At 32.9% G+C, this 25,305-nt stretch overlaps 1 protein-coding gene across 1 annotated transcript in view; it reads right to left on the reverse strand.

Annotated features, from left to right (window-relative positions):
• Window positions 1-1,538: 1,538 nt before the first annotated feature.
• DYNC2H1 (dynein cytoplasmic 2 heavy chain 1) overlaps window positions 1,539-25,305 on the reverse strand; it is a 367,421-nt gene continuing 343,654 nt past the window's right edge. Inside the window, exons 87-89 of the mRNA XM_061204011.1 lie at window positions 25,094-25,175; window positions 11,629-11,745; window positions 1,539-1,869 (exon numbers count right to left, since the gene is read on the reverse strand). Coding sequence (XP_061059994.1) covers window positions 1,711-1,869; window positions 11,629-11,745; window positions 25,094-25,175 — 358 coding nt within the window. The 3' untranslated portion in view covers window positions 1,539-1,710. The remainder of the gene's footprint in view (window positions 1,870-11,628; window positions 11,746-25,093; window positions 25,176-25,305) is intronic.

The raw sequence follows: 25,305 nt of genomic DNA on the forward strand, positions 1-25,305 counted from the left end.
CTTGGAGTTCCCACTGATTGAAAAAAAACTCTCCTATTTGTTTTTGGTCAAACATTTTGCCATAATACTAATGGCCTGTGTACACAACAAATACATGTTAGTGGGTGTCTCTGAAATGGTAAAGATGAAAACGGGGCTGCAGAAGGGAACATGAACGGCTTCAACTGGTTTTGAAATTATTTAAAAAATTTAAAATTTCTTGAAAAAATCAAAAGTAAACACCACAGCATGTTAATATTTGTTCATTTTGGAAGACCAATAAATGTGTTTGTTATCCTTTGTAACAAATTTTCAAAGTAAGTTTTCCAAGAAAAAAAAAAAGAAGAAAAAGAAAGAAAGAGAAAGAAAGAAAAAGTTAATTAGCCAAGCTTTGATTAAACAACACATATAGCAAGTAGAATTAGTTACACCATCCTCTGGAATTCTATAGCCCTTTGCTGGTGTGCCATATAATGGATTTCACTGTACTGTAATTTTTTTCTATATATATATTTTCTTTTTATGTATTATATCCTCAATAAAAAAATAGTAACCAAAAGAAAAGCTTGTATAGCAATATTAATATCACAGAATTTACAGTGATATTATTTTTACCTTTCACTGTCCTATCAGCTCTTAAATCTCTCAAGAGCAGAGATAGTAGGTTATTCATCCTTGTATTCCTGGGATCTGGCTAATGTCTGGATCATGTTATTTTCTGTAAGTATTATAATTCACAAGCACAAGGTTTGGAGTCAGAAGATCAATTAAAGGCCATACGTGTCTTTACTAGTTTTCAGTCATTTTATGCCTTTGTCCTGGAGGCATTTGAGGAATGAGCTTTCTCCTCTGCATGGGGATGTGGCAAGGGGAGCTAGCTAGCCTCTCCAGTCTTCCCTTCTATGAGCACCCAGCTAGACTCTATTTCCCACCACCGTAGAAATTAGGTGTAGCCATGTGATTAAGTTCTCTCTAATGGAATATAAACATAAATGATGTGTGACATTTCCAGACATGGCCCACAAACACCTTCCCTGAATACTCCTCCCTGCTTTTCCCTTTTCTAGCTGTTTATTTAAGCTTTCAGCCATTGTAGAATTTTACTGTTTCATAGAAACACATGGGAAAGCCATATACATGAGAAATTATAACCTTTTCATCATTTAATTATTCTATTTGTAAAATTCTTATCCTGGTTTCTGCGCTATTATTTCCCATTTCTTTTGCATTACTTTGAGATGCTGTATATTTTAACTAAAATATAATACTTCCTTCAATGTTTAAAGACATTATATATATACATATATGTATATATATAAAACCATGGAAGACTGAAACGTTAATATTATCTTATATTTTATTAAATAATGATGATACAGAAATAATAGCCAAAATATTTATTACTGATTCCTTAAATACACTATTTAAAAACTCTTAGCTAAAACATTAAATTTTTGAGCCACTGGAAAAGTGAACTGCCTCACAGAAATACTTAATATTATATAGGGAATATGCTATTTTAACATTGACTCCATTAAGTTATTACTTTAAAAGGTACAGGGTGCTGTCATTACCCATTAAAATAAAAACACAATGAGATAAACAACACAGGACAACTACATGCTAATATTTTGAACTAACATTTCAAATGTGGACTGACCACATATTTTATTTAAAGCTTAAATAATAACTGTTTCTTTTGGCTAAGACAGCTTTTATTGTCATTAGGTTCTACTGATTTTTGAGAAATAGAGCTGCTCCACACTGAATCCACTGATCTTGGCTGCCCCCACATGGAATGTCGATATTGATCACCACACGATCCCTTTCAGCACTCGTGTAAACAGGCAAAGATATGCACTCATCAGGGGAATATGGACCATATGCACCCTGTTTAAAAAGAATTAATTTTGTTTTAAAATACAGCAATATACTGTGTTGCAACAGATCATTAGATAACCAAAGATACAAACACAAAATCTTCCCAAATAATAAAATATATTTAACATTTTATTATGAAACGTTTTAAATAAAGACTAGCATAATAAACCCACATCATTCAGCTGCAACAATTATCAGCTCATGGCCAACTGTATTTCATTTATAACCTCCCCCAGCCCCAAATAATAGAGTATTTTGAATCAAATCCTACACATTATAAAATTTCATCTATAAGTATTTAAATATATGTCTATAAATAAAATATAAAAATATAATCAAAATACTATATCACATAAAAATATTAACAATAATTCCTTAATATCATCTTATACCCGTTATGCCATTATCCCATAATTTTTAAAAGATTTTTTTGTAAGAACCGCAATTCAAATAGAGCCCACACTTTGAGGTTTGTTATGTCTCCTAATTCTCTTAAATTTATTTTTTCTCCTTTATTCCTTGTAATTGTTTGCTAAAGAACTATACCAAAGAGTTTCCCACATTCTGACTTTTGTTGGCTACATTCCCATGGTGTCATGTTCTTCTGTTCCCTGTATTCTTGTAAAGTGGGTCTGGAGGTGAGTTCAGATTCAGATTCAATTTCTGGTAAAAACACTGCATAGGTAGTAGTGTATACTTCAATCAAGAGGCATATAAAGTCTGCTGTCTCTTTTTAGCTATTAGGAGCCATTGATGATCATTAGTTATATTTAAGATTACAAAATGATAATCTAATTCTACATCCCGTCATTTCCAGGCAGAAACAAATCTATAAAGAGGAACTTCCAGTTATCAATCATTTGATTACCATGAGGTACAGTTCATATAGGAAAGGCTGGAATAAATGCTATCTAATTTCCCTTTATTTACATGCTTTTAAAATAATGCATTTGTTCCCTAGCATACTGTAAAGGTGATCAATGAGCACCCTCTATTTTTTTAAGTATCATTATGAACTGGTGGATTTAAACATGTTCAATGTGCTTCAATGCAATGCAATTACTATCTTATTGGTGTTCAAAATGTCAATCTTTGTGCCGTGGGAACTCATTAGGCTGGCTCCTGAGGATTTTTGTTTTTGTTTTGATATGTCCCTAGTAGTCTTCAGTAGCTTTCTTACCTTCTAGTATGTCAAGATGTTGTAAGTTCATCTTGTATATTTGCTGTCCCAGAAATCAAAAATTAGTCATTACTCTGAGGATCCTTGGTTCCTTTAATGAGGAATGGTACTAGAGATCATAATCTGGGTGCTAGGAATGATCTATCATTCTCCTTCTAGGATTTTTCAGTGACTGAAGCTTAGAAATATGTATTTTTTTTTAAAGAAAAACATCAGAAGTTCATAATAGTAATTCCAATTCAAATTTAGGATTCATGTTTTTATTGAATTTATATAATCTTATTCAACTAATGGATTAGTTTTTAGAGTTAGAATGAAACTTAAGAGAAAAGTTAGACTCATTCTAGAATTTTACAAGTGACAAATCAGAAACCCATGAAGAATTTATCATGGCAACCTAGTTAAGCAAGTGGCAAAGTTGCCATAGGTAGTACAATTGAAAAAAAAAAATTTGGCATTAGCTTGTTTAGGAGCTCCTGACCCTAGAGAGTAGATTACTCTCTGAGCATCTGTTTCCCCATCATAAAAGGAACATAAACAACACTGGTCCACCTAATGGGATGTTGGGTGAATCCAATGATGTATTATTAAGGAGTTCAAATACAAAGCATTATTTATTCACATAAGGACTACATATGCATAACTTTTCTTTAATTCCTACTAATTCTCAAATCAATTAGAAAAAAAGTCCCAGCTTTTTACCATCTACTACAGGTCATGGATGGTGCTAGGATAGAGAGAAATAAAAATATTTCTTTTTTCCTTCATGAAGAAATTTAAAGCATTCTATTTTTAAGTCTAAGTGGGCATTATATGGAATTTTGATTGTCTTTTCCAATCCTTTTCTCTACCCCCCCAACACGAAAATAATGTTCTAACTTTTCTAAGTCCTTGATATAAATCAGTTAAGTCCCTTTGAAAACTCATTCATTTCTAAAATTCCTAAATTGTAACCTGATTGACATATGAGAAAATTCATTCTTTATGAATAATCATTACCCAAATAGATAAGAAGACCATCTGCCCTGAATGTTTCTAATTTTCCTCTATGTTTGTATTGATGATTCTGTCAGTTACTCATCCATTCATTTAACAGCATTTATGTGCTAATATTGTACCTAGAATTATAAAAGCAAAGCATTTCATTATATATCCAAATAGAGAAAATAATAATCTTCTTTGAAGCTTAAAATTTAGTTTAAGAAACAACATACACATCAAATATTTGGAATATAATTTTTGGCAAAATGAGTATTTTAAAGAAAATCAAAATAAACTACTACTCTGGGATATGTTAACCTAACAAGGATTAATGGAGAGAATGAATCCTGAGCTGGGCCTCAGAAAAATACAGAATTTGGAGTAAAGAGAATTTTCAACCATTATTAATCACTGCCTAATCTCTTCCCTCTTCTCCAATTCTGCCTAAATGGCAAAGCTTTAGGATTCACAAATTCCTGTAATTTTCATAACTCCTTAGCCATTCCTAAAGTTAATAACCTAGTGTAGGCTTTCTTTTGGTATTGCCTTTAAATTCTTCAGCAAAGAGCAGACAAACATTACCTATTTGTTGAACTGAAATGATCTGAATCTATGAATGTCTATAATCCTAGAAAAGGTCTTAAATTATCTTCCTCTGCCACCCTATATTTGCTTTGCTTCCCATAACTTCTATGGTCAAAAATGAAAACATCACATTGAAATGTTTTATAATGCTATATTCTTTTCTATTCAGAAGATTTTCTCTATATCTCTTCATTTTAATGCCAAGCAATTTTCTCTTTAAATTAGGAATTTAAGAGTAATGCAAAGTTGATCCTTTGCATATTCACTATCAACTTACCAGTTTTTGTATATATTTCCAAACCCTTCCAAACTTGCTTTTGGTTGTAGGCTTTTTGTTTGTTTTAAAGTGAGGGTACAAATCTTTCCAGCAAAACGTACAGTGTTTTAAAAGCGAAGTACCACAGTTGCTTCTTAAAATTTTACTTGTCATTGCTTAAAATCTCATAAACGGTAAATGTTACAACCTCCTGTAAAAAAAGTTAAATGGACTTGCCCTTATGTCACCAATAAATAAATGATCAAAGTAATAGAGCTAAGTACTTGGGCATTCTCACACTTAACACAATACCTTATGCAGACAGAAACTTTATATTGTTTAACTGAATTAAATTCTTATGCCACAATTCCCTCTTAAATATGTTTATCTTAACAGACAAAGCACAGACCGTGCTGGGCTGAAATATTTGGATGAAACTAAAATTTTATTAATAACTATTAATAAATACACTAAGTGCTCAGTTAATGCAAAAAAGAGATATATTAGGAAAACTTCAAATAATTCAATTATTTTATATGTAAACAAATTAGTTTGACATTATTAAAATTAAGTAATTAAAAATCTATATATTATGATTACTCATGTTCATGCCCATGCCCCAGGGAAAGTGGCTTAAAAGTATACGTGTACTACAAATAGAAGGCAATATGCTAATATGTGAAAAAAGACGCTTACAAAGGCAAATGGTGATATTTGGTATCACTTAGCCAACAAACCAAAGAAAATAACAAAATAAAACAACACCAGAAAACAAAAAAGCCCCAAATTACCAGGTTAATTATGTTAACTATTTGGCCGATATCAACTCAAATTTCATTATAATAAAACACACGAGGGCAAACCAAAATATTTTTCTCATCAGAAATATATTTATGCATAAAGTCTAACTAACTTATTCTAACATATGCTTTCTGAATGTTTATGAACCAAGTCAGTGAACAGTTACTTTTTTTTAGAAAAGAAGATGTTAGGACCTCAGAGGTTTCATGTATGTAAAAGTGGCATTATTAGTAATGCAACCCTGGAAAAAATAACTATCTCAAAACAGGAAACAAAACAACTTGCCAACAATGAATATTTTGAAAGACTTTGTTCTGTCAAGAATGTCTAGCTACTCTATTTTGGTAGAGAAATACTTCCCTCTATTTTTCAATAATACAATGCTAACATTGCTCTCATAGTAAGTTCTTAAGAAAAAAAACCTGCCACATAGAAAAGACATTAATTAAATATTTATTATATTTAAACCAGAGTGCATACAAGGCAGAGTTTTCAGCATACATCATTTCATATACATGGTGAAAATACTTTAACGTAAAGAAAAGACTGTTACTGTGAGAGGCTTGTGTAATCATTATATAGTCATAATTTCCCTGAGAATGAAATTGTTTCTGAAGTTGTACTGTCAGTTGTGGCAACTGTTGGAAAGTATAGGCCTGTGGGGTTCAGGCTGGTCCAGGGTTTTTATGTTACTGTGGGGCTGATAAACCCGAAGTAACACTCTTTATTGGAAAAATAGAACAAAGGCAAACTGACTTCCTGTGGAATGCCAGAACAGGACATTATCTAAGACTGATCTACCTCATAAAGTAGTGTTTCCCAAACTATGTTATGTGGAACATAGATCCAGATGGAGGGTGGGGTGTAGGTGCATGAAAAGGGTTGTGTGTTAAGTAAATTTTGGGAGTTCTCAGAGTTTTTAATATCCTCAAATACATCATGAATTTCCAAATTTAAATTTGTTTACTGAACAATTTTTCAGAGAACCATTATGGAATAATGCAGTGTCAAACACTTTTTAGGAAGTGCTTTGGAGAAAGCGAATGCCTTTTTGGGTAAAATCCTCTAGGGAAATCTTATTGTATCTATGTTAATTTAACCCCTAGTACTGAGCTGGAACTTGAAGAACCTTAAGAATCTGCATCATGAATGAATGAACTCATAAATGAACAGTGTGAGTGTAGGTATATTAACTTCCTGCACATAGATAATGGTAAACAGACACATTAGGAAAATATTAGCACCAGCATTTTACTTCCTTTTAATTCTTGAGCATTCATAATTCTAATTTTGTTAACTGGCAAAGTACATTACATTTATAATAGAAGCAATGGTAAACCTCCCCCTCCCCTCAATAAAAACCTTAGAATTTGTTGTTCATATCCTTTGTTAAGTATTACCACATATTAAAAAAATCTCAAAGTTCTTCAGTCTTCTGCAACCTAAAATGCTCTTTAAAAAAACGTAGGTGCTATGTACCTCCTAGCAATGCTGTGCAAATGTCTGAGTTGTCTGGCATGTTTCTGCTGAAATAAAGCTATTCAGGACTTTTAGGTGTCAGATAATATTATCGAAATAATTTGTGGAAAAACCTTCTTCTGGTCAAAAAGGAATCAGTCACCAAAGTTCTGAACTCCATTATTTTATCTAAGCTTATCAAAGGATTCTGAACTTTCTGCAATAAAGTAGCTGTAAGAGTAAGTGGCAAAAGTAATTCTTTTTACTTGTTTATATAAATTGATGTTGATGCTTCCTTCGATTTTATGCTGATTCCTTCCCTCTTGGTAAAAATGCGTTAAAATGCTGATGCCCCCCACCAAATTCTGTAAAACTTCTTAAAAACCGCTATAGTTGCCCTAAAAAAATGATTTCTTGAACAAAAATAGTGCTTAACTCAAGCAGAAGTTGGAGAGTTTGATAGTTTATACAGAGTCAGCAAACTTTTCTGTAAGAGGTCAGATAGTAAATATTTTATGGGCTATATGGTCTTGGATACAACTATATCCTCAACTCTAGTGTAGTAGTCTGAAAGCATCTACATAAATGGGCATAGCTGTTTTCCAAACAAAACTTTCTTTATGGACACTGGAATTTGAATTTCAGGTAATTTTCACGTCATAAAATATTGGGTTGGCCAAAAAGTTCGTTCAGGGTTTTCTGTAACAGCTTACAAAAAACCGAACGAACTTTTTGGCCAACCCAGTACTATCCTTCTAAGTTTTTCATCTATTTAAAAATGTAAAAGTCATTCATGCTCACATGACTGTGGGCTGTACAAAAACAGGCAGCGTACTGGATTTGGCCTGTGGCCTGTAGTTTTCCAAACTCTGGTTTATACTGTTAGGTTGGCTCAGTATTAGGCGTAAGATTTAAGAGAGATAACCTGGATTTGAAACTTAGTTGCTTACCCATTAACTATGTTATCTTTATCTTGGTCAAGTTACACAATCTTTTAAACTTCCATTTTCTTAGTTTACAATGGAGATGATAATTCCTATTTCAAATGTTTTTGGAAAGCCTAAATATCTTGTATTCTAAACAGTTTGTACAGTGCTTGGCACATAATCAATACAAATAAATGCTCACTGCTATTGTTCAAACACTAGTGCTACTACTGGGGGACCCATAACAGATCACTCTATTTACCAGATTCACGGTTTCTTCCTCAGCAAAACAGAGAGAAAAACTACTCTACCATACTCAGAGGACTGCAATGAAAGGTTAAGTGTGATTGTATTTCACCCTATGCCAAACCTCAATTCTCTCAGTGCTAGACTGCTTTTCTAAAACTACGGATCTGATCTTACAACACACGTGTTCTAAACTCTCAATGGCTTTCTATGATCATAAGATAGTCTAAACTCCTTGGCATGGCTCCATGGCTTGTCGTACTTGGTCTTAGTCTTCTTTTCTGACCACATACCCTACCACTCTTCATTTGAACCATTCCAGTACATTCCAGATATACTATACTTGCAGTTCCCAAAATAACCTAAACTCTTTTCATATCTCTATGCATTTAAATATACTTCGCCTTCTATATGGAACGCCCTGCCCCTACCATTTTTGAATTTGTCCTTGAACTTTTCTTACTTCTACTGTGACTACAGTCCTGAGAAGCTGCTTCCTCTCCCTGTGAGGTCACCTGACTTTCCCTTAACTGCTTATACAAGATAGAGCTGAGGTCTCCTTCATTTACCAAAGCACTTCATGTAAACCTCCATAATTGTACTTCTGTAACTCTGAACTGTAATAGTTTCTTTACCCGTTTGCTCCTCTACTCAACAGAAGACTTGATGGAAGAGATTTGTTTATTTTTGTTATCCCAGGGTTCAGAATATGGTATATAGGAACTTAAGTACCTAATGATGATTGAAAGCACTTAGTACACTATAAAGCACCATACGAAATAAGTTAATTATTATACTATTATAAAAACATTTAAAAGTATTGGCATCAGGATAAATTAGACTTACCGTGTATGACGCCCTGGCTAGGTACTTCACAGACACAGGACCTTATTTATTCCTCAACATGGTCCTATAGAAACATCATTATCTCCACTTTCAAATGAGGAAACTGGCTCAATGAGGTTAGGTAATTTGCCCCAAATCACCCAGCTCATAAGTTTGGGAGCTGGGAGTGGAATTTAGACTGCTGGACTCCAAAATTTCATGTTCTGAAACATTTAGCAATGTACCTCATATTCTCTCCTTCTTAGCTGATCTAGGAGAGGCAGTCAAAGCAGTAAGATTATATGGGAAGAAGAGGCTCACTGTAAAGGAAGGAGGGGAAAAAAAGAGGTGGGGAAGCATCTTAAATACTTCCATTACATGCCAGGAAAAAGTGCAAAAGCCTTGGGGGAAATCTCTTTTATAAAAATAATAAATTCATATTATCTTTGAGCCATCTCTTTTATTGGCTAAATATTCCATTTCATTTTACCTCTCTTTACATGAGATATTTTTCAAATTAAATTATTTTTAGCTTTCTATTCCAATCCTGATTTTTTAAAGTGTGGTAAATAAAACTGGATAGAAATGATACTCAAAGTAAAATACTGTGGAGGGATAAATTCCAAGTCTTACATTGTTATGTTGCTTTACATACAACCCAGTTAACAGATTGGCTTCTGTTCATAACAACATTGCATTCCTGATTTGCATTCAGTTTGTCGTCAATTATGTGGGTATTGCTCTAGGTCACTCTCTTTTGCATTTATGCCTACTCATTCTCCATGCTCTATTTTTATTGCTGGGGTTTCTCCTTAAGTGAATCAGTTTATACATGTCCTACCTTTTTTCCCCCCATCAAGGTCATTATATGGTTTTTAATTTTGTTTGCCAGAGAATTAACACTTCACATAATTTGGATTCATTTGAATTCATCTCTGTCATCATATACAACTTTATATATTATGGTTATAACCCCCAGCAAATTTTAACCTTAACTTTTGTATAGAACTTTCGATCTGGTCCACACACCTAATGTGTGTAATCCATAATTAACCAACTTTTTGACATACAAATTTCTTACATGAATCAATAGCCAGAGAGAAATAAAATAAAGATGATTTCAACTTCTCCCTTCTCTGTCACTCTATTACTAGAGAAAATGAAGCTTATATGCGGGGTGGAAATGGCGAGTTTCACAGAAATGTATGTTCCTTTAGGTCAGAGGATGCTCTTATAGCTCTCTGAACAATAACTGTTAATTATAGCTTTATTAGTTTTTATTTTAAAATAAATATTCTGATGCTTTGGATTTTTATATTTTACAAAAAGAATTATAATAATTGGAAAATTCAATGAAGTATTTCACAACTAGAAAACTCATTTTTCTTGTAGTAAGCAGTATATGAAATAGTTTGTTGGTGATTAGATACAGAATCAAAACTTTAAAGTTTATTCACATGTATTCTTACTTACATTTAGTAAAAGTTATGTGTTTCATCTACAACTACGTCGTATTTTAAAGGCAAATATCCCTCAAGTTCCATTGTTGAAAGTTCTTTCAAAAATTGAAGGTTTTGGACTTCCCTGATGGTGCAGTGGTTAAGAATCCACCTGCCAGTGCAGGGGACACGGGTTCGAGCCCTGGTCTGGGAAGATTCCACATGCCGTGGAGCAACTAAGCCCGTGTGCCACAACTACTGAGCCTGCGCTCTAGAGCCCACAAGCCACAACTACTGAGCCCATGTGCCACAACTACTGAAGCCCGCGTGCCTAGGGCCCGTGCTCCACAACAAGAGAAGCCACCACAATGAGAAGCCTGTGCACCGCAATGAAGAGTAGCCCCCGCTCGATGCAACTAGAGAAAAGCCCGTGTGCAGCAACGAAGACCCAATGTAGCCAAAAATAAATAAATAAATTTATAAAAAAAAAAAATTGAAGGTTTTAAAAGGGAAGAAGTTAACCGAACAAGCCTTTGTCAAGACAGTTTTCTTCATCTGCCAATCAGCAGCATAGTGACATGGTATTAGATGTGTATTAACATCTTGATGCTTTCGATTTCTGCATGCCAAGCTACAGGGAAGCCATTTAACTTATGTGAACACACATTTCCTCATTTGAAAATAGGAATAATAATATCTACCTTGCAGGGCTACTCAGAAAAGTATGTAAGGTAAAGTATATAAAACATTTAGCACACTGCTGAAAATAATAGGAACACAATATGTGGTAGTTCAGATTACCATTTAAGGCTTTTTTCTTATTAGACTATAACTTATTTAGAAATTAAAAACTATAATGTTATTCTTTCCATAACAAAATGAAGCTTTTAAAATGTCCTGTACATCTTAAAAATTATAAAGGACACAATATTTTGACTGTAAATTTGTTCAAATGCAGGTGAGATTAGAAAGTCAATGAAAAATTCATAGGCCAATTATATCTTATTGAAAAGATGAAATCTAAAAATGAATTGATTAAATTAAAACTTGTTCCTGTTAAAAATGTATTACCTGTGGAATCCAGCCCATAAAACAAGGGAGGACTGATGATACACTAGGAGAATCATGCTGATTTTCAGAAAGTCGATTTCCATCAAAACTGCATCCTTCCAGTAATAAGCCACTGATCTGTCATAGAAACATATAAACCATTAAAATATGTATTAAAGGCTGAAACGGCAGGAGCTACTATAGTATATCTTCAGAAGAAAGGCAACAATTTCCATTGTGACTATTCATTCCGAACAATGTGAAAACAAAGATCATGGTATTTTGTTTGAGAATAATGAAGGTGAAGACTTGAACCAATGTTCACTGTGAGCTTCCTTTAGGCTGAATCCTCAATTTTAGCAAATATTTTGGAAAAAAAGACTTACAAATGTCATCAGTTATATAATTGCATATGCCTTGGCATTAGATTAATAGACATATAATGACAAAAGCCAAAAAGTTACTCATTTTCCAGGAGTGGGAAAGAAAAGCATACTAGAGATAAAGAACATGTGCTCCCTGCTTGGAATTCCAACATCATCTTCTAAAAAACAGAATAAAATTCGGAAAGGTTAATGAAAAAATTCTTGACATGTCATGCAGAGCTGAAAGAAGAATAAAAAAGGAGAAAGAGTTAATCTCTTACTCTAAATTAACCTTAGTGTAAATTTATAAAATTATGAAAATAAAAATATAATTATTTTGGTAATATTAGTTTCATATTTCTTCTTTAAAAGTGTTCATTCTTTTCATTTCTGTAGTGTTAATCTACCCTGAGTTTAGCTAAAGGCAACAAACGTAATGTCTGCATTTTGCATTCAGACCCCCATCTATAGTCTCACAATTTAAACTTGATAGAAAATGTAAACAATCTTATAAATATTGTATAGTACCTTTTAAGTTAACATACTATAGAATTTTAGAGTCAAGGGAACACTTTAAGTTGGAAGTGTTGAAATCATTTTCAGTTATAACTAGAGAATGGTTTAGGGACGAGGAGGTACTAGTAGAGTATGCCTTGACAAATAGTTCTGATTAGCTAAATTTATAGTAGGGTTCTTTACCATGAAAAGATAAGCAACTTGTTTGTCAGTGAAAGAGCTGGGATAAAAATAGAATTACTGAATTCCTAAGTTCAATATTCTTTCTACTATACCACTAATGTGATGTTATACAGGCCACTTCGGGGTTGCTGAAGTATTGCCTTGAAGAAATGTAAATTAAAATTTAAAGAGTACTTGCTAATTTCAGTGCTAGAAAATCTCTGCAAGATAATTCTTCTAAGGCCTCTTCTAGAAATTTCATTGAGTTTTGTGCTCAATTGGTCTTTACAGAAATTTGTAAAAGTAGTCCCCACTGATAGTGTCACAGCTTGACTATGTAATATGCATATACAGATATAAACTTATCATTTTCCGCTTCTAACCAGGGGGTAGGAGGGGTAAGAAATACTATTCTCTGGACCCTATTTCAGTAATTGGCACTACTGACCATGTAGTTGCTTAATCAGACACCTGGGAGACATTCTTGGTTCCTTCTCCTGAACTTCGCACATGCCATCAACTATCAAGTCCAGCCATTTCCAATAAAATCTTCTAAATCTGTCCTTTTCTCTCTACACCCTCTATCATTCCCCTGCTTTGGAATCTAAAGTAAGAAAAATGAAAACATAAGAACTTCAAAAAGAGATACCCTGTTGTTTATATAATAAAATGATAATATATCAGGGATTGGAGTAGTATCAGCAAATGGTACCCTTGTTCCATCTGGAATTCTGCATCAATGGAAGGTGAAAAAGCAGGTAGGCCCAAAATATTACCTTTATTACTGAAAAAGATAGTTTGGAGGATATAACAGGTCTCCAGGCAAATGGATTTGCTAATATCAATACTAAACACAAGAATTTGGAAGGCTTAACTTCTAGCTATGACCATACTAAGCTAAGGAGCCAGCTGCACCAGGTGCAGAGACGGCCTTGAAGGGGCAGAGCAGAATGTATACACCCAAAAGAAAAGCATAGGAAGGCGCAGTATTCAGCCCTGGGTTTCTGACTCAAACTCACAGTCAGATAAAGTGACACCTTTCCTGGAAAGGAAGGAGTCAGGTAGAAGGCAGAGAGTGTCTAGGAGTATGAACATTAGTAAATATTCCTCCACGTAGAAAAAAACAACAGGAGCAGGAAATAAGAAATCCCCTCTAACATTATATTTAAAATACTTGGAAAATTGCCTGATATACAGCAAGTGCTCAATAAGTATTAGCTATTACTGTTCATTTAATCTAATCCATATTCAAATTTCTAGACATTTAGAATTATTTCATATAGTGTATCCATTTAAATAAGGCAAAATAAGGTTTGAATGGAAATTATTTAAATAAGTTCCATCAAAAAACTTTTGCCTATATTTAATTTTGCAAAATATTTCCCAAATTTGTCCTAGATAACTGAGTCTATCCATCACTTCATTTATACATCAAAGAGCTAGGTGATGTGTTAGAGCATGCATTCTAATTTGATCAATACTGTACTTCCACTCTCTTTTTCACCCCCTTTAAATGCTAAGCCATATTAAAATGCTATTTATACTTACATATATACTTATGGGGCAAACTTCATATTTTTCTATTAAAAGTTTGTTAGAAGTCTATTTTAGTCATTAGTACCTTATTGTGCATGACACATATCCATTGGATGCAAAGAAATAATTACTGAGATCAGAGCTCATTTGTTTATTTTATTTTATTTTTTCAAGTAGACATTTTTTGAATTCCAGTATTTTCTTTATTTCCACAAGAGAGACATTTGAAAATATTAACTATATCAACATCTGATCTCTCTTTTTTTTTTACTTTAATCTTTATTTTTTTAATTGAAGTATAGTTGATTTACAATATTGTGCTAATTTCAGGTGTACAGCAAAGTAATTCAGTTATACATACATATATATCTATTTTTTCAGATTCTTTCCCCTTATAGGTTATTACAAAATATTGAGTATAGCTCCCTGTGTTATACAGTAGGTCCTTGTTGGTCATCTATTTTATATATAGTAGTGTGTATATGTTAATCCCAAACTCCTAATTTATCCCTCTCTCCCTCTTTCCCCTTTGGTAACCATAGGGGTTATGTCTGTTTACATTATTTTAAAAGAACTGCATCGTTGAGGCTGCCTCTTGACATCTGTACAAATATACTATTTGAGTTGAAAGCAAATAATTAAGTGAAAGGAATCTAAATGTGCATCTCTTGCTGTAATACCATTTCCGCTAACTATTCTTGTTTTGCTTATAAATGCATAGCTTTCAATTTCACAGAATAGGAACAGCATAAAATCATTAAAACAAAAGGAAAAGAATCTCTACTCAAATGTTATTCACACTTGAACCTCTGATTAAAACATCTGAAACAGAGGGGCAGTTGCAAAAGTAAGAAAATTAAAAAACAAAACAACAATGACAACAAAAACTCCAAAAAACCCCCTCACACACATTTCATTTTGTTTATAGTTTCAAAACCATTTATTAAGGGGTAGTGTGTATCAGGGCAACCACAATTGCATAAATATATTCCAAATAACTAACTACCATGACCCCAACCTATTTTGAAAAGGTTATTTATAACAGTGATCAATTCTTTGAGGTGAGACTCAAAAGGGGTTAGCAACAGTAACAGTCGTGACTTTGTTCACTAAAAACAGGATTAAAGCCATTAATTTATTTCATATACAATGCTGAATTTCTTGAACACTTCTGATTTTAACTTGAATTTAACTTGGATTTAACGGTGAATTAAATGTTTGCTTTGCACAGCAAAGGAACCCATCACATAATGAAAAGATAAGCTACGGAATGAGAGAAAATATTTGCGAACAATGTACCAACAAGGGGTTAATATCCAAAATATACAAAGAGCTCACACAACTCAATATTGAAAAAACAAACTACCCAGTCAAAAAATGGGCAGAAGACTTAAATAGACATTTCTCCAAAGATGACTCCCAGATGGCCAACAGGCACATGAAAAGGTACTCAATATCACTAATTTTAGAGAAATGTAAGTCAAAACTATAATGAGGTATCACCTCACACCTGTCAGAATGGCTATCATAAAAATGTCTACAAATAATAAATGCTGGAGAGGTTGTGGAGAAAAGGGAACCCTCTTATACTGTTGGTGGGAATGTAAATTGGTGCAGCCACTGTGAAGAATGGGAGATTCCTTAAAAACTAAATATAGAGTTACCATATGATCCAGCAATCTCACTCCTGGGCATATATATGGAAAAGATGAAAACTTTAATTTGAAAAGATACATGCACCCCAATGTTCATGACAGAACTATATAGTCAAGATATGGAAACAACCCAAGTACCCATCAACAGATGACTGACTTAAGAAGATGTGGTATACATATACAATGGAATATTACTCAGCCATATAAAGAATGAAATACTGTGATTTGCAGCAAGATGGATGGACCTAAAGAATATACTAAATGAAATAAGTCAGACAGAAAAACAAATATTATGATATCACATATATGGAATCTAAAAAATAATACAAATGAATCTGTATACAAAACAAACACGCATAGACACAGAAAACAAACTTATGCCTAAATAAACGTCTCTCCAAAGAAGACTTACAGATGGCCAAGAGGCACATGAAAGGCTGTTCAGCATCACTAATTAGAGAAATGCAAATCAAAACTACAATGAGGTATCACCTCACACCAGTTAGAATGGGTATTATCAGAAAATCTACAACAACAAATGCTGGAGAGGGTGTGGAGAAAAGGGAACCCTCTTGCACTGTTAGTGGGAATGTAAATTGATACATCCACTATGGAGAACAGTATGAAGGTTCCTTAAAAAACTAAAAATAGAATCACCATATGACCCTGCAATCCCACTACTGGGCATATACCCAGAGAAAACCATAATTCAAAAAGATACATGCACCCCAATGTTCATTGCAGCACTATTTACAATAGCCAGGTCATGGAAGCAACCTAAATGCCCATCGACAGATGAATGGATTAAGAAGATGTGGTACATATATACAATGGAATATTACTCAGCCATAAAAAGGAATGAAATTGGGTCATTTGTAGAGACGTGGATGGACATAGAGACTGTCATACAGAGTGAAGTAAGTCAGAAGGAGAAAAATAAATATCGTATATTAACGCATATATGTGGAATCTAGAAAAATGGTACAGGTGAACCGGTTTGCAAGGCAGAAATAGAGACACAGGTGTAGAGAACAAAGGTATGGACACCAAGGGGAGAAAGTTGGGGGGGGCGTGGTGGTGGGATGAACTGGGAGATTGGGATTGACATATATACATTAATATGTATAAAATAGATAACTAATAAGAACATGCTGTATAAAAAAATACATTAAAAAAAAAAGAAAACAAACTTATACTTACCAAAGGGGAAAGAGAGGCGGAGATAAAGCAGGCATATAAGATTAACAGATACAAACTACTATACATAAAATAGATAAGCAACAAGGATTTACTCTATAGCACAGGGAACTATATTCACTAATATCTTTAATGGAAAATAATCTGAAAAAAATATATATATATAACTGAATCACTGTGCTGTACACCTGAAACTAACACAAAATTGTAACTCAACTATACTTCAATTTAAAAAATTATATTTATTGTTATTAGTCATATATTTGAAATTATTTTCAGTATATTTAATATATAGTTTTCCTCTTTATTTCTTTTTAATTTTTCTCCTTTTCTGCTAATGGATTGCATATCTATTTTTAAGCTTTTAACCATATCTTTTGAATAGTAACTGTGACATTTTCTAATGAATTCTTAGTTATTCAGTACTTCTCCTGATCATGACATGGATTTTATTTTAGCATGTTATTTCTAATCTAATTATTACTGTTTAGAATTTTAGTTTTAGTTTAAACATAATAAAAAGTTATATTTTACAGTCAATACTTAATTTAAATTACATGCTAAAATTAAATTATTTTGTAATTTTGGGGCTCACTATTATTTTTGGTATATATTGTTTTCTCTCTGGCTTTTCTTTTTCATGTTTTAATACTTCTTTGAGGTTCTGAGAGTGGTAAGCCCTTGTGGTGTTTGGGTTTCTGGAAATATCTTTTTATTGCTTTCATTACTGAATGATATTTTAGATGGGAATAAAATTTGAGGTTAACAATTACTTTTCCTCATCAATTTGAATATATTACTCACTCCATTGTCTTTTGGCATCTAGTGAGCTGATGAGTAATCTATTTGATGTTATTTTTTGTTTTTTTGTATTTTTTTTTGGTTGGAACTCTGACTTTTCTATCTGGTAGCTTTTAAGATTTTTTTCACTTTAACCCTGATATTGTATGGCTTCATTATAGTGTAACGAGGTGTGAACTTGAATATACTTTTAGTTAATTTTTTTGGTACTTTGCATGTGCATTTCACCTGAGAACTCTTATCATTTTCCAATTCTGGAAAATTCCTGCAACTAATTTTTCAAATTTTGCTTCTCTGCCATTCTGTCTGTTCTATAGTAGAAATCCTTTTACAAGTAGGATAGAATACTGTAAACTATCCTCTATGTCTGATAATATCTCTTTCATATTTTTAACACTTTACATTTGTGATCAGTTCTGAGTTAATTCCTTAGCACTAACTTCCAATTAATATGTCTTTTTCAATTGTATCTAATGTAGAGTATATTTAATCTATCAATATTTCATTTAAAGATTATATTTTTCATCTCTAAGACTACTGATTGGTTTTCACATCCACCTACATATAACTGTATTATTTCTGCCTATTTCTATTCTGTAAGTCCTGATAATTTTTTTAGTGAAAGTTATTCTTTCGTACAACTGTTTAAGGAAACTAAATATTTTAACATTTTTTATCAGATTTTCCCAAAAGTAATAATAAATGAAATGACCAGATGTTGATTAACCTAATGATTTTGCTCATTTTCTTTTCTAGGATTAGATTTTTTCCCCATTTATTTTGGATTTTGGTTTCTAGGTTCATCTTGAGGGGTATTTTATTTTTCTCCCACATACCTGTATAGTGACCTTTCCAAAACTACATAGCTATAAAATTTACAATGCCAGCTTGGAGGTTCTATTCTGCAGGTGTTGGGGATATTGCAGTTCTAAGCTATTGATCTGGTGGTTAGTGTGGCTCAATATCTAATATTAAGTCTATGCCTTTATCTTTCAGCTTCCTTAGGCCTATAACTTTATTCAGTCTCCTTTTATCGGAGAGCTGGAGAGCCTAACCTCAGTCCTGGATTTAAGCAATGACCCCTGTTTCAGTCTCCATTTCACATATAGCACCACTAATTCCTTTCACTCTGCTGGGGACATACTGTTCATTGCTTCCTACTTCTGGACTTGGAGCTCAAGACCTGTACTTTCAGACTTAGTCACTATTTTACTTTGTCCTGCTTCTGATGCAATGAAATACTGATCTTGTATTTGAAGCCAGACTTGTGGTTTCCTCTTTTTATATTTTTTCTATCATTATATATCTATCTGGAGCAGAGAGGATGAATCATTAGCTCTCTGGCTCATCTTCACCAGAAGTTCTCAACTGTTTAAAATCAGAATACATTATACAACATAATATATAAAGGGAGGAAAGAAAAATAGGTAGACAAATATCTAGGGGGATATACTAAGTATATCTCTTAGAATGAAAGAAAAATAAAGTTTGTACTGAATGTGTTAGGTCCATTTAATTATAAAAAGAAGTTTTGAGGAAAAAATGTCCTAAAATATTAAAATTAATCTGCATAATCGTTTCATGGGTCTGTTTGCTTATTAAAAAATTCATAAAGTTGTATTCTTAAGATTTGTGCAACTTATTGTATGATATTATGCTTCACTATAAAACTTTACCAAAAATAAGATACAGAGGTCAACATGAGGAGGCTCTACACATAAGCCAAAGACTAGGGATACTGCACATGAAAAAGAATAATAAATGCAATTTACAGAAGCACATTAAATATATAAGAAGTTCACACTGATACTTAAAAACAAAGAAGAAATGTTATTGAGCACTGTGGGAAACAGTGTATCAACACCATATTCTGAATATCCCTAGTTTAAATTTAAAAAAAAAAGCATTTATCCTTTATTTTCTATATAAAATTCCATGGTATCTAGGTAACCACATAGACCTAGTTGATTAGGCTTCTTTGAAGAAAATTTCAGCTAATAAATGCAGAAGGAATAACAGATTTAGAAAAATTTGTTTCGTCTACAACTAACTTCCATTTTATAAGAAACGAGGGACAGAAGAACAAAAGTTAAAAATAACACAAGGAAGCCAAGACATAAATATCAACTGTAGATCATTCTATAAGAGAAGTAACCTTGATTCTGTAACAAACAGTGGTATGAAATAATAAGAGGAACCCCATCTAGATGTGAAAAGACATAAGGTACATAATAACCAAACACAGTGTCTGGACCTTGACTCTCATTTGAACAAACTATTGGAAAAGAGTTTTTTTGAGACAGTGGTAAATATTGTCATGAACTGAGTATTAAATGATGCCAAGGAATTATTGTTAATTTTTGTATGTGTGATAATATATTATGTTTATTTAAGAAAAAAAAATTTTAGGGAGGGTGGGAGGGAGGGAGATGCAAGAGGGAAGAGATATGGCAACATATGTATATGTGTAACTGATTCACTTTGTTGTAAAGCAGAAGCTAGCACACCATTGTAAAGCAATTATACTTCAATAAAGATGTTTAAAAAAAAAAAAAAAAAAAAAAAAAAAAAAAGAAAAAAAAATTTTTGAGAAATGGAGGAGTAAAACAAAACAATGCCTGGAATTGCTTCAGCAAAGACAATCAAAAAGAGAAAAAGAAGGAATGTTTCTAAATCTTGAAAACTTTGCATATAGAGATTCACTTTACTATTCTCTCTCCTTCTGTATCTGTTTGAAATTATTTAATAAGGAAAAATACTACAAAATATTGGAAAAAACTTGAAGATCAGAGAATATTTAAATTTTCTCTAGGGAATTACCTTCTCTGTTTAGAGCTACTGTCCAATACAGTAACCATGGCCACATGTGCTATTGAGCATTGAGATGTTACTAGTCTGAATTGAGATGTGCCATAAATATGGAATATATGATGGATGTCAAGGACTTTATACAATAAAAAGGAAAGTAAAATATATCATTCATAATTTTAAAATAGTTATTATATGTTGAAGCAACAATATTTTGTATATATTACATTAAATAAAATAATATTAAAATTATTTGTATCTGTTTCTTTTACTTTTTTTAATGTAACTACTAGAAAATATAAAATGACATATGTGGCTTGATATAGGTTGAAGAAAGGAGACCGTGCTAGGGAAAGAAATACAAACAGGTTTCTTAGAAGTCTTTGAAAGCTGGGGAAGGACTAGAACAGCTGATGGAACTTAGTACGTAATCCCAGCACACTGACTTCTTTTCAGTACAGTGTCAAGTAAAGTCAGAATGTTTCGTAGCAGAAAGACTTTCAAAACAGGAAATTTGAGCCAGTTTTCAGCCTCCTGCTACATTTGGAGAGCAGGAGAAGATAGCATTAAATTGGCAAGGCTACCTAAACAGTATAGTCAACTAAGAATTAAAAGTCCTTTAAACTGGTGTAAACATAGTAAGACACTCAAAGCATTTAATGCTACAAGAATATCAAATAGATTTAAAACCTCTGGTTGCTGTAGTCACTTAAGTTCCTAAGAAAAATCATTTTTTGTTGAACTGGTTTTATATCATACTAGTTTGCATATACCAACTCATTTTAGAGATTGACTTTTAGAGAAAATTATATTACTAAGCACTCTTATAGTTCCCCCATGATTTTTTTTTTTAACATCTTTATTGGAGTATAATTGCTTTACAATGGTGTGTTAGTTTCTGCTTTATAACAAACTGAATCAGTTATACATATACATATGTTCCCATATCTCTTCCCTCTTGCATCTCCCTCCCTCCCACCCTCCCTCTCCCACCCCTCTAGGTGGTCACAAAGCACCGAGCTGATCTCCCTGTGCTATGCGGCTGCTTCCCACTAGCTATCTATTTTATGTTTGGTAGTGTATATATGTCCATGCCACTCTCTCACTTTGTCACAGCTTACCCTTCCCCCTCCCCATATCCTCAAGTCCATTCTCTAGTAGGTCTATGTCTTTATTCCCCCATGATTTAACAACAATCTCTACTTTAGAATGACTATGTAAGCGTATTCACATTAAGTGCTCAGTTTTAAAAATGAAAACTATCAGAAATATATGTCTTAAAATGAACTATTTAAGGATTTTTTTTTTTTTTGGTAGATTGCCCACTGCTGGACTGATGAGCTACTTACACTCATTTGGGGAGGATGCGTCTAAGCTCATAACTCCCAATTCTGATGAGCCCATTCTCCTCATGAACCCCCACATGTCTAAATGTCTAATTTCTTCATTGTTTTAACTTCTATTTCCTGGTAAGCTTTACAGGGGAGGGAACTGAAATATGAAAAGCATAATAACCACTTGGTATATGGGCAGACTCTAGCCTGGCATGAAGCAGCCGAAATGAACTGGCAAGCATAAGTGGCTATATGACTCTACCAGGTCCCAAAGGAGCAGCAGCTTTCAGGTATCCTAGGATATTGTGCATTATTAACAAGACTAAAATGTTTTTAATAAGCCTGACTTGCCAAGGTAAAAGACTTGTTTTTGCCTTTTGTGTTTGGCAGCATCAGCAGTCAAGGAGGGAGCTGGTAGCTACCCAGATTTGCCAGGGCAAAACTTTCACAGCCTTGGGCAAGATCTAGCACGCAAGCTGAACGGGTGCTGGATGTACACATTTTCCAGTACTAAGTTTCACAACTGCTGTTCAACAAAGAATAAATCAATAATGGTAGTGAGGAAATTTTAGAGGGCCATGTTCAGGATCTAAAAAAATCAATATACATACATGTTCTCTTAAGCTGGTCTAGGGGGTTGAGATATTGATTGGTGTGGGAACTATAGCCTTACTTGAACATTTCACTGGTTTAATTCAGTCTAGGTTGGTAGAGATTGAAAAATATTCAAAATAAATTAAATTCTGCAGTGACAGTAAAATTCAAATATAATTCAAATCCAAAATTCTCCTATCAAAATAATCCTTTTGCTGAAAAATTTGATTAAGAGGAACCTAAATGAATTATTTAACTTGCTGATTTTGCCAAGTGCAAACAGTGAGGGGCTTACAAAAACTTTTTATCTGATAAATATATCTGGAACTGCAGGTAAGAAATTAGGAAATGTGCTTCTATAGCTCACATGAATGAGGGGCCAAAGAGAGGAAAAATTCTGTTGAATTACCTCAAATCCCATGTGTAGGGATGGATTTTTTAACTTAAAGTTGTAAGATATAATTGTATCAAACTTATAATGTTCCTGAATATATTGACCAATGAATATTTTGGTTTTTAACAATACAGTAGCTTTCATGAATGTCAAATGACAAATGAAAGAATTCTGCTTTACTGGATAACAGCAGAGAACTTTTATTAAAATATACTTTTGTTTCTAATTAAAAAATAAATATTGCCTAATGAAACCTAATCCAAATCAAGTTAAAAGAAATAATAAAACACACACACACACACGTCGGTTTTCAGAGACCTTCGTAATAAACATGTCAAAAAAGTTATCATTTATATCCATTGATAAAAGAGACAACAAAGGCTCAGACTGCTTCATTAATTGTTTTTAAAAGTCACATGGCTCTGTTTTGGAGAACTAAGATTAGAATCTTGTTTTATTAACTGCCAGCCTTTTTTCCCCATCTATAAAACATAACATATACGCTTGGGGTTTTCTGGTTGTAGATAACTTTATTTCTATTTTGTAAGAACAGGAGCAAAATAGTTCTGGAAATATGAACACACCTTGACACAGAATAAAACTCATTTCCCTTGTTTTTTATATCAATATACCTAAATAATGATATTACCATATTATGTGTGTGCTTCACAGCTGCTAAGAGACCACACAACCAGGTAAACTGCATGATTCCTGGATTATACATCATGTGTTCCCTCCCTCTCCTTAACAGCTAGGCAACAGTTTATGTGCACCAATAATAGCTAAGGTAGCTCTTATGGGCTAGAGGCTAAGGTTAAAATAAAATGCAAAGGATGAAAGAGAACCTGCTAATTTCTTCAGCTTCAACGGAGAATTTTGTAGCAATCTACAGAGCCAAAAGAGAAAGAAAGACCTAGCTTATTGTTAATGATCAAATTTCTGGCACACTATACCATTATAGCTGATGTTAATGCCTATTATAGTGCCTCTCCTATTGTTGGCCTTCAACTCAACAATTCAACAAGGTTTTAATGGAGCGCTTATTATATACGAGGTATTGTTTGAGGTATTTGAGATACAACAAAACTGGAAAAAAAGTGACTACTCTCATGGGACTTACATTCCAGTAGAATAAGACAGACAACAAACAACAAACATAATAAATAAATTATATAGTATGTTAGAAAGCAGTAGTGATATGAAAAGAAAATTGTTGGCCTGAGAACTAGAATTATATAAATAGAACTTCTGAAAAGTCAGTTGCCTAAGGTTAACTAAGTTAAAGAACTATAGTTTTACATTTATTTTAATTATATGTAATATACTGAACTAGATACTGGGTATCTGAAGATGGATAAGACAGTCTTTATCTTCAATGTCATTACAGTCTCGTAAGACAGGCCAACACAGATGTATAGAGATAATCATACTACAACATGCAGTATCATATTAGCAGTGGAAAAAAGTTAAGAGGGCAATTCTATGTGTGAGAATGGGAAAGAAGAATGGTAGAGAATGCCAATGACATGGAAGAAGGTTGGAGTTGTTGGAGGAAGGATTTCATTAGTTTTGTTATTAATATTTGAATGGTTATCTATATTATCTATTATTGCAAGAGTAATGCATTTTTAGCAGAAAAGCTAGCTAGGAAAATTTATACTGCAAAAGATGGCTTAATTTTTTTTTAACATAGTTGGCTTGATTTTAACAGTGAACTAATATACTCGCAAATTGTAAACTCCCTAAGGACAAGATTTGGTCTAAATTTTTCACACATTTTATACATACTTTATTGTATAGCAAATATTTATTGACTTGAATGTTAGAACAGGTAATCTAACAGAACTTCAAGATTTATATCATTTTTTACCGAAGTTATATTTTCAAATACTATGTTATATTCCTAAGATTCTTATTTTTGCATTAGAACATGTTGTATCTTGTACAGGTTGTTTCATGTTAAATCTTAACTTACTTTGATTTTTCACACAGGTAATATAATCTATCTCTGCTGATCTTACACTATAGAGATAGGTGACTTTGAGATTGGAGCAAAATCTCTTTATCACAGTTGATAATTACATAATTTTTGACTCAGATAAACATCTAAAATTATTCTAATACCTTAATTTGCAGCTTTGCTTCTTGCAGTCGACCTTTCCATGAGGCCACAAATTTAAGGCTATCCACAGAGCAGACCACAGCCCTGTAAAAATAAAGCATCAAATGTCAGAAAGAGATAATTTTCAGGAATTAAAATATGAATAGCTATAGAAGATATACACATTCCTATTTATTTAAAATTGAAATATTTATAATGTACAAGTAATCAGATA

This window comes from Eubalaena glacialis, chromosome 10 (assembly GCF_028564815.1).
Source record: "Eubalaena glacialis isolate mEubGla1 chromosome 10, mEubGla1.1.hap2.+ XY, whole genome shotgun sequence".
Lineage (NCBI taxonomy): Eukaryota > Metazoa > Chordata > Mammalia > Artiodactyla > Balaenidae > Eubalaena > Eubalaena glacialis.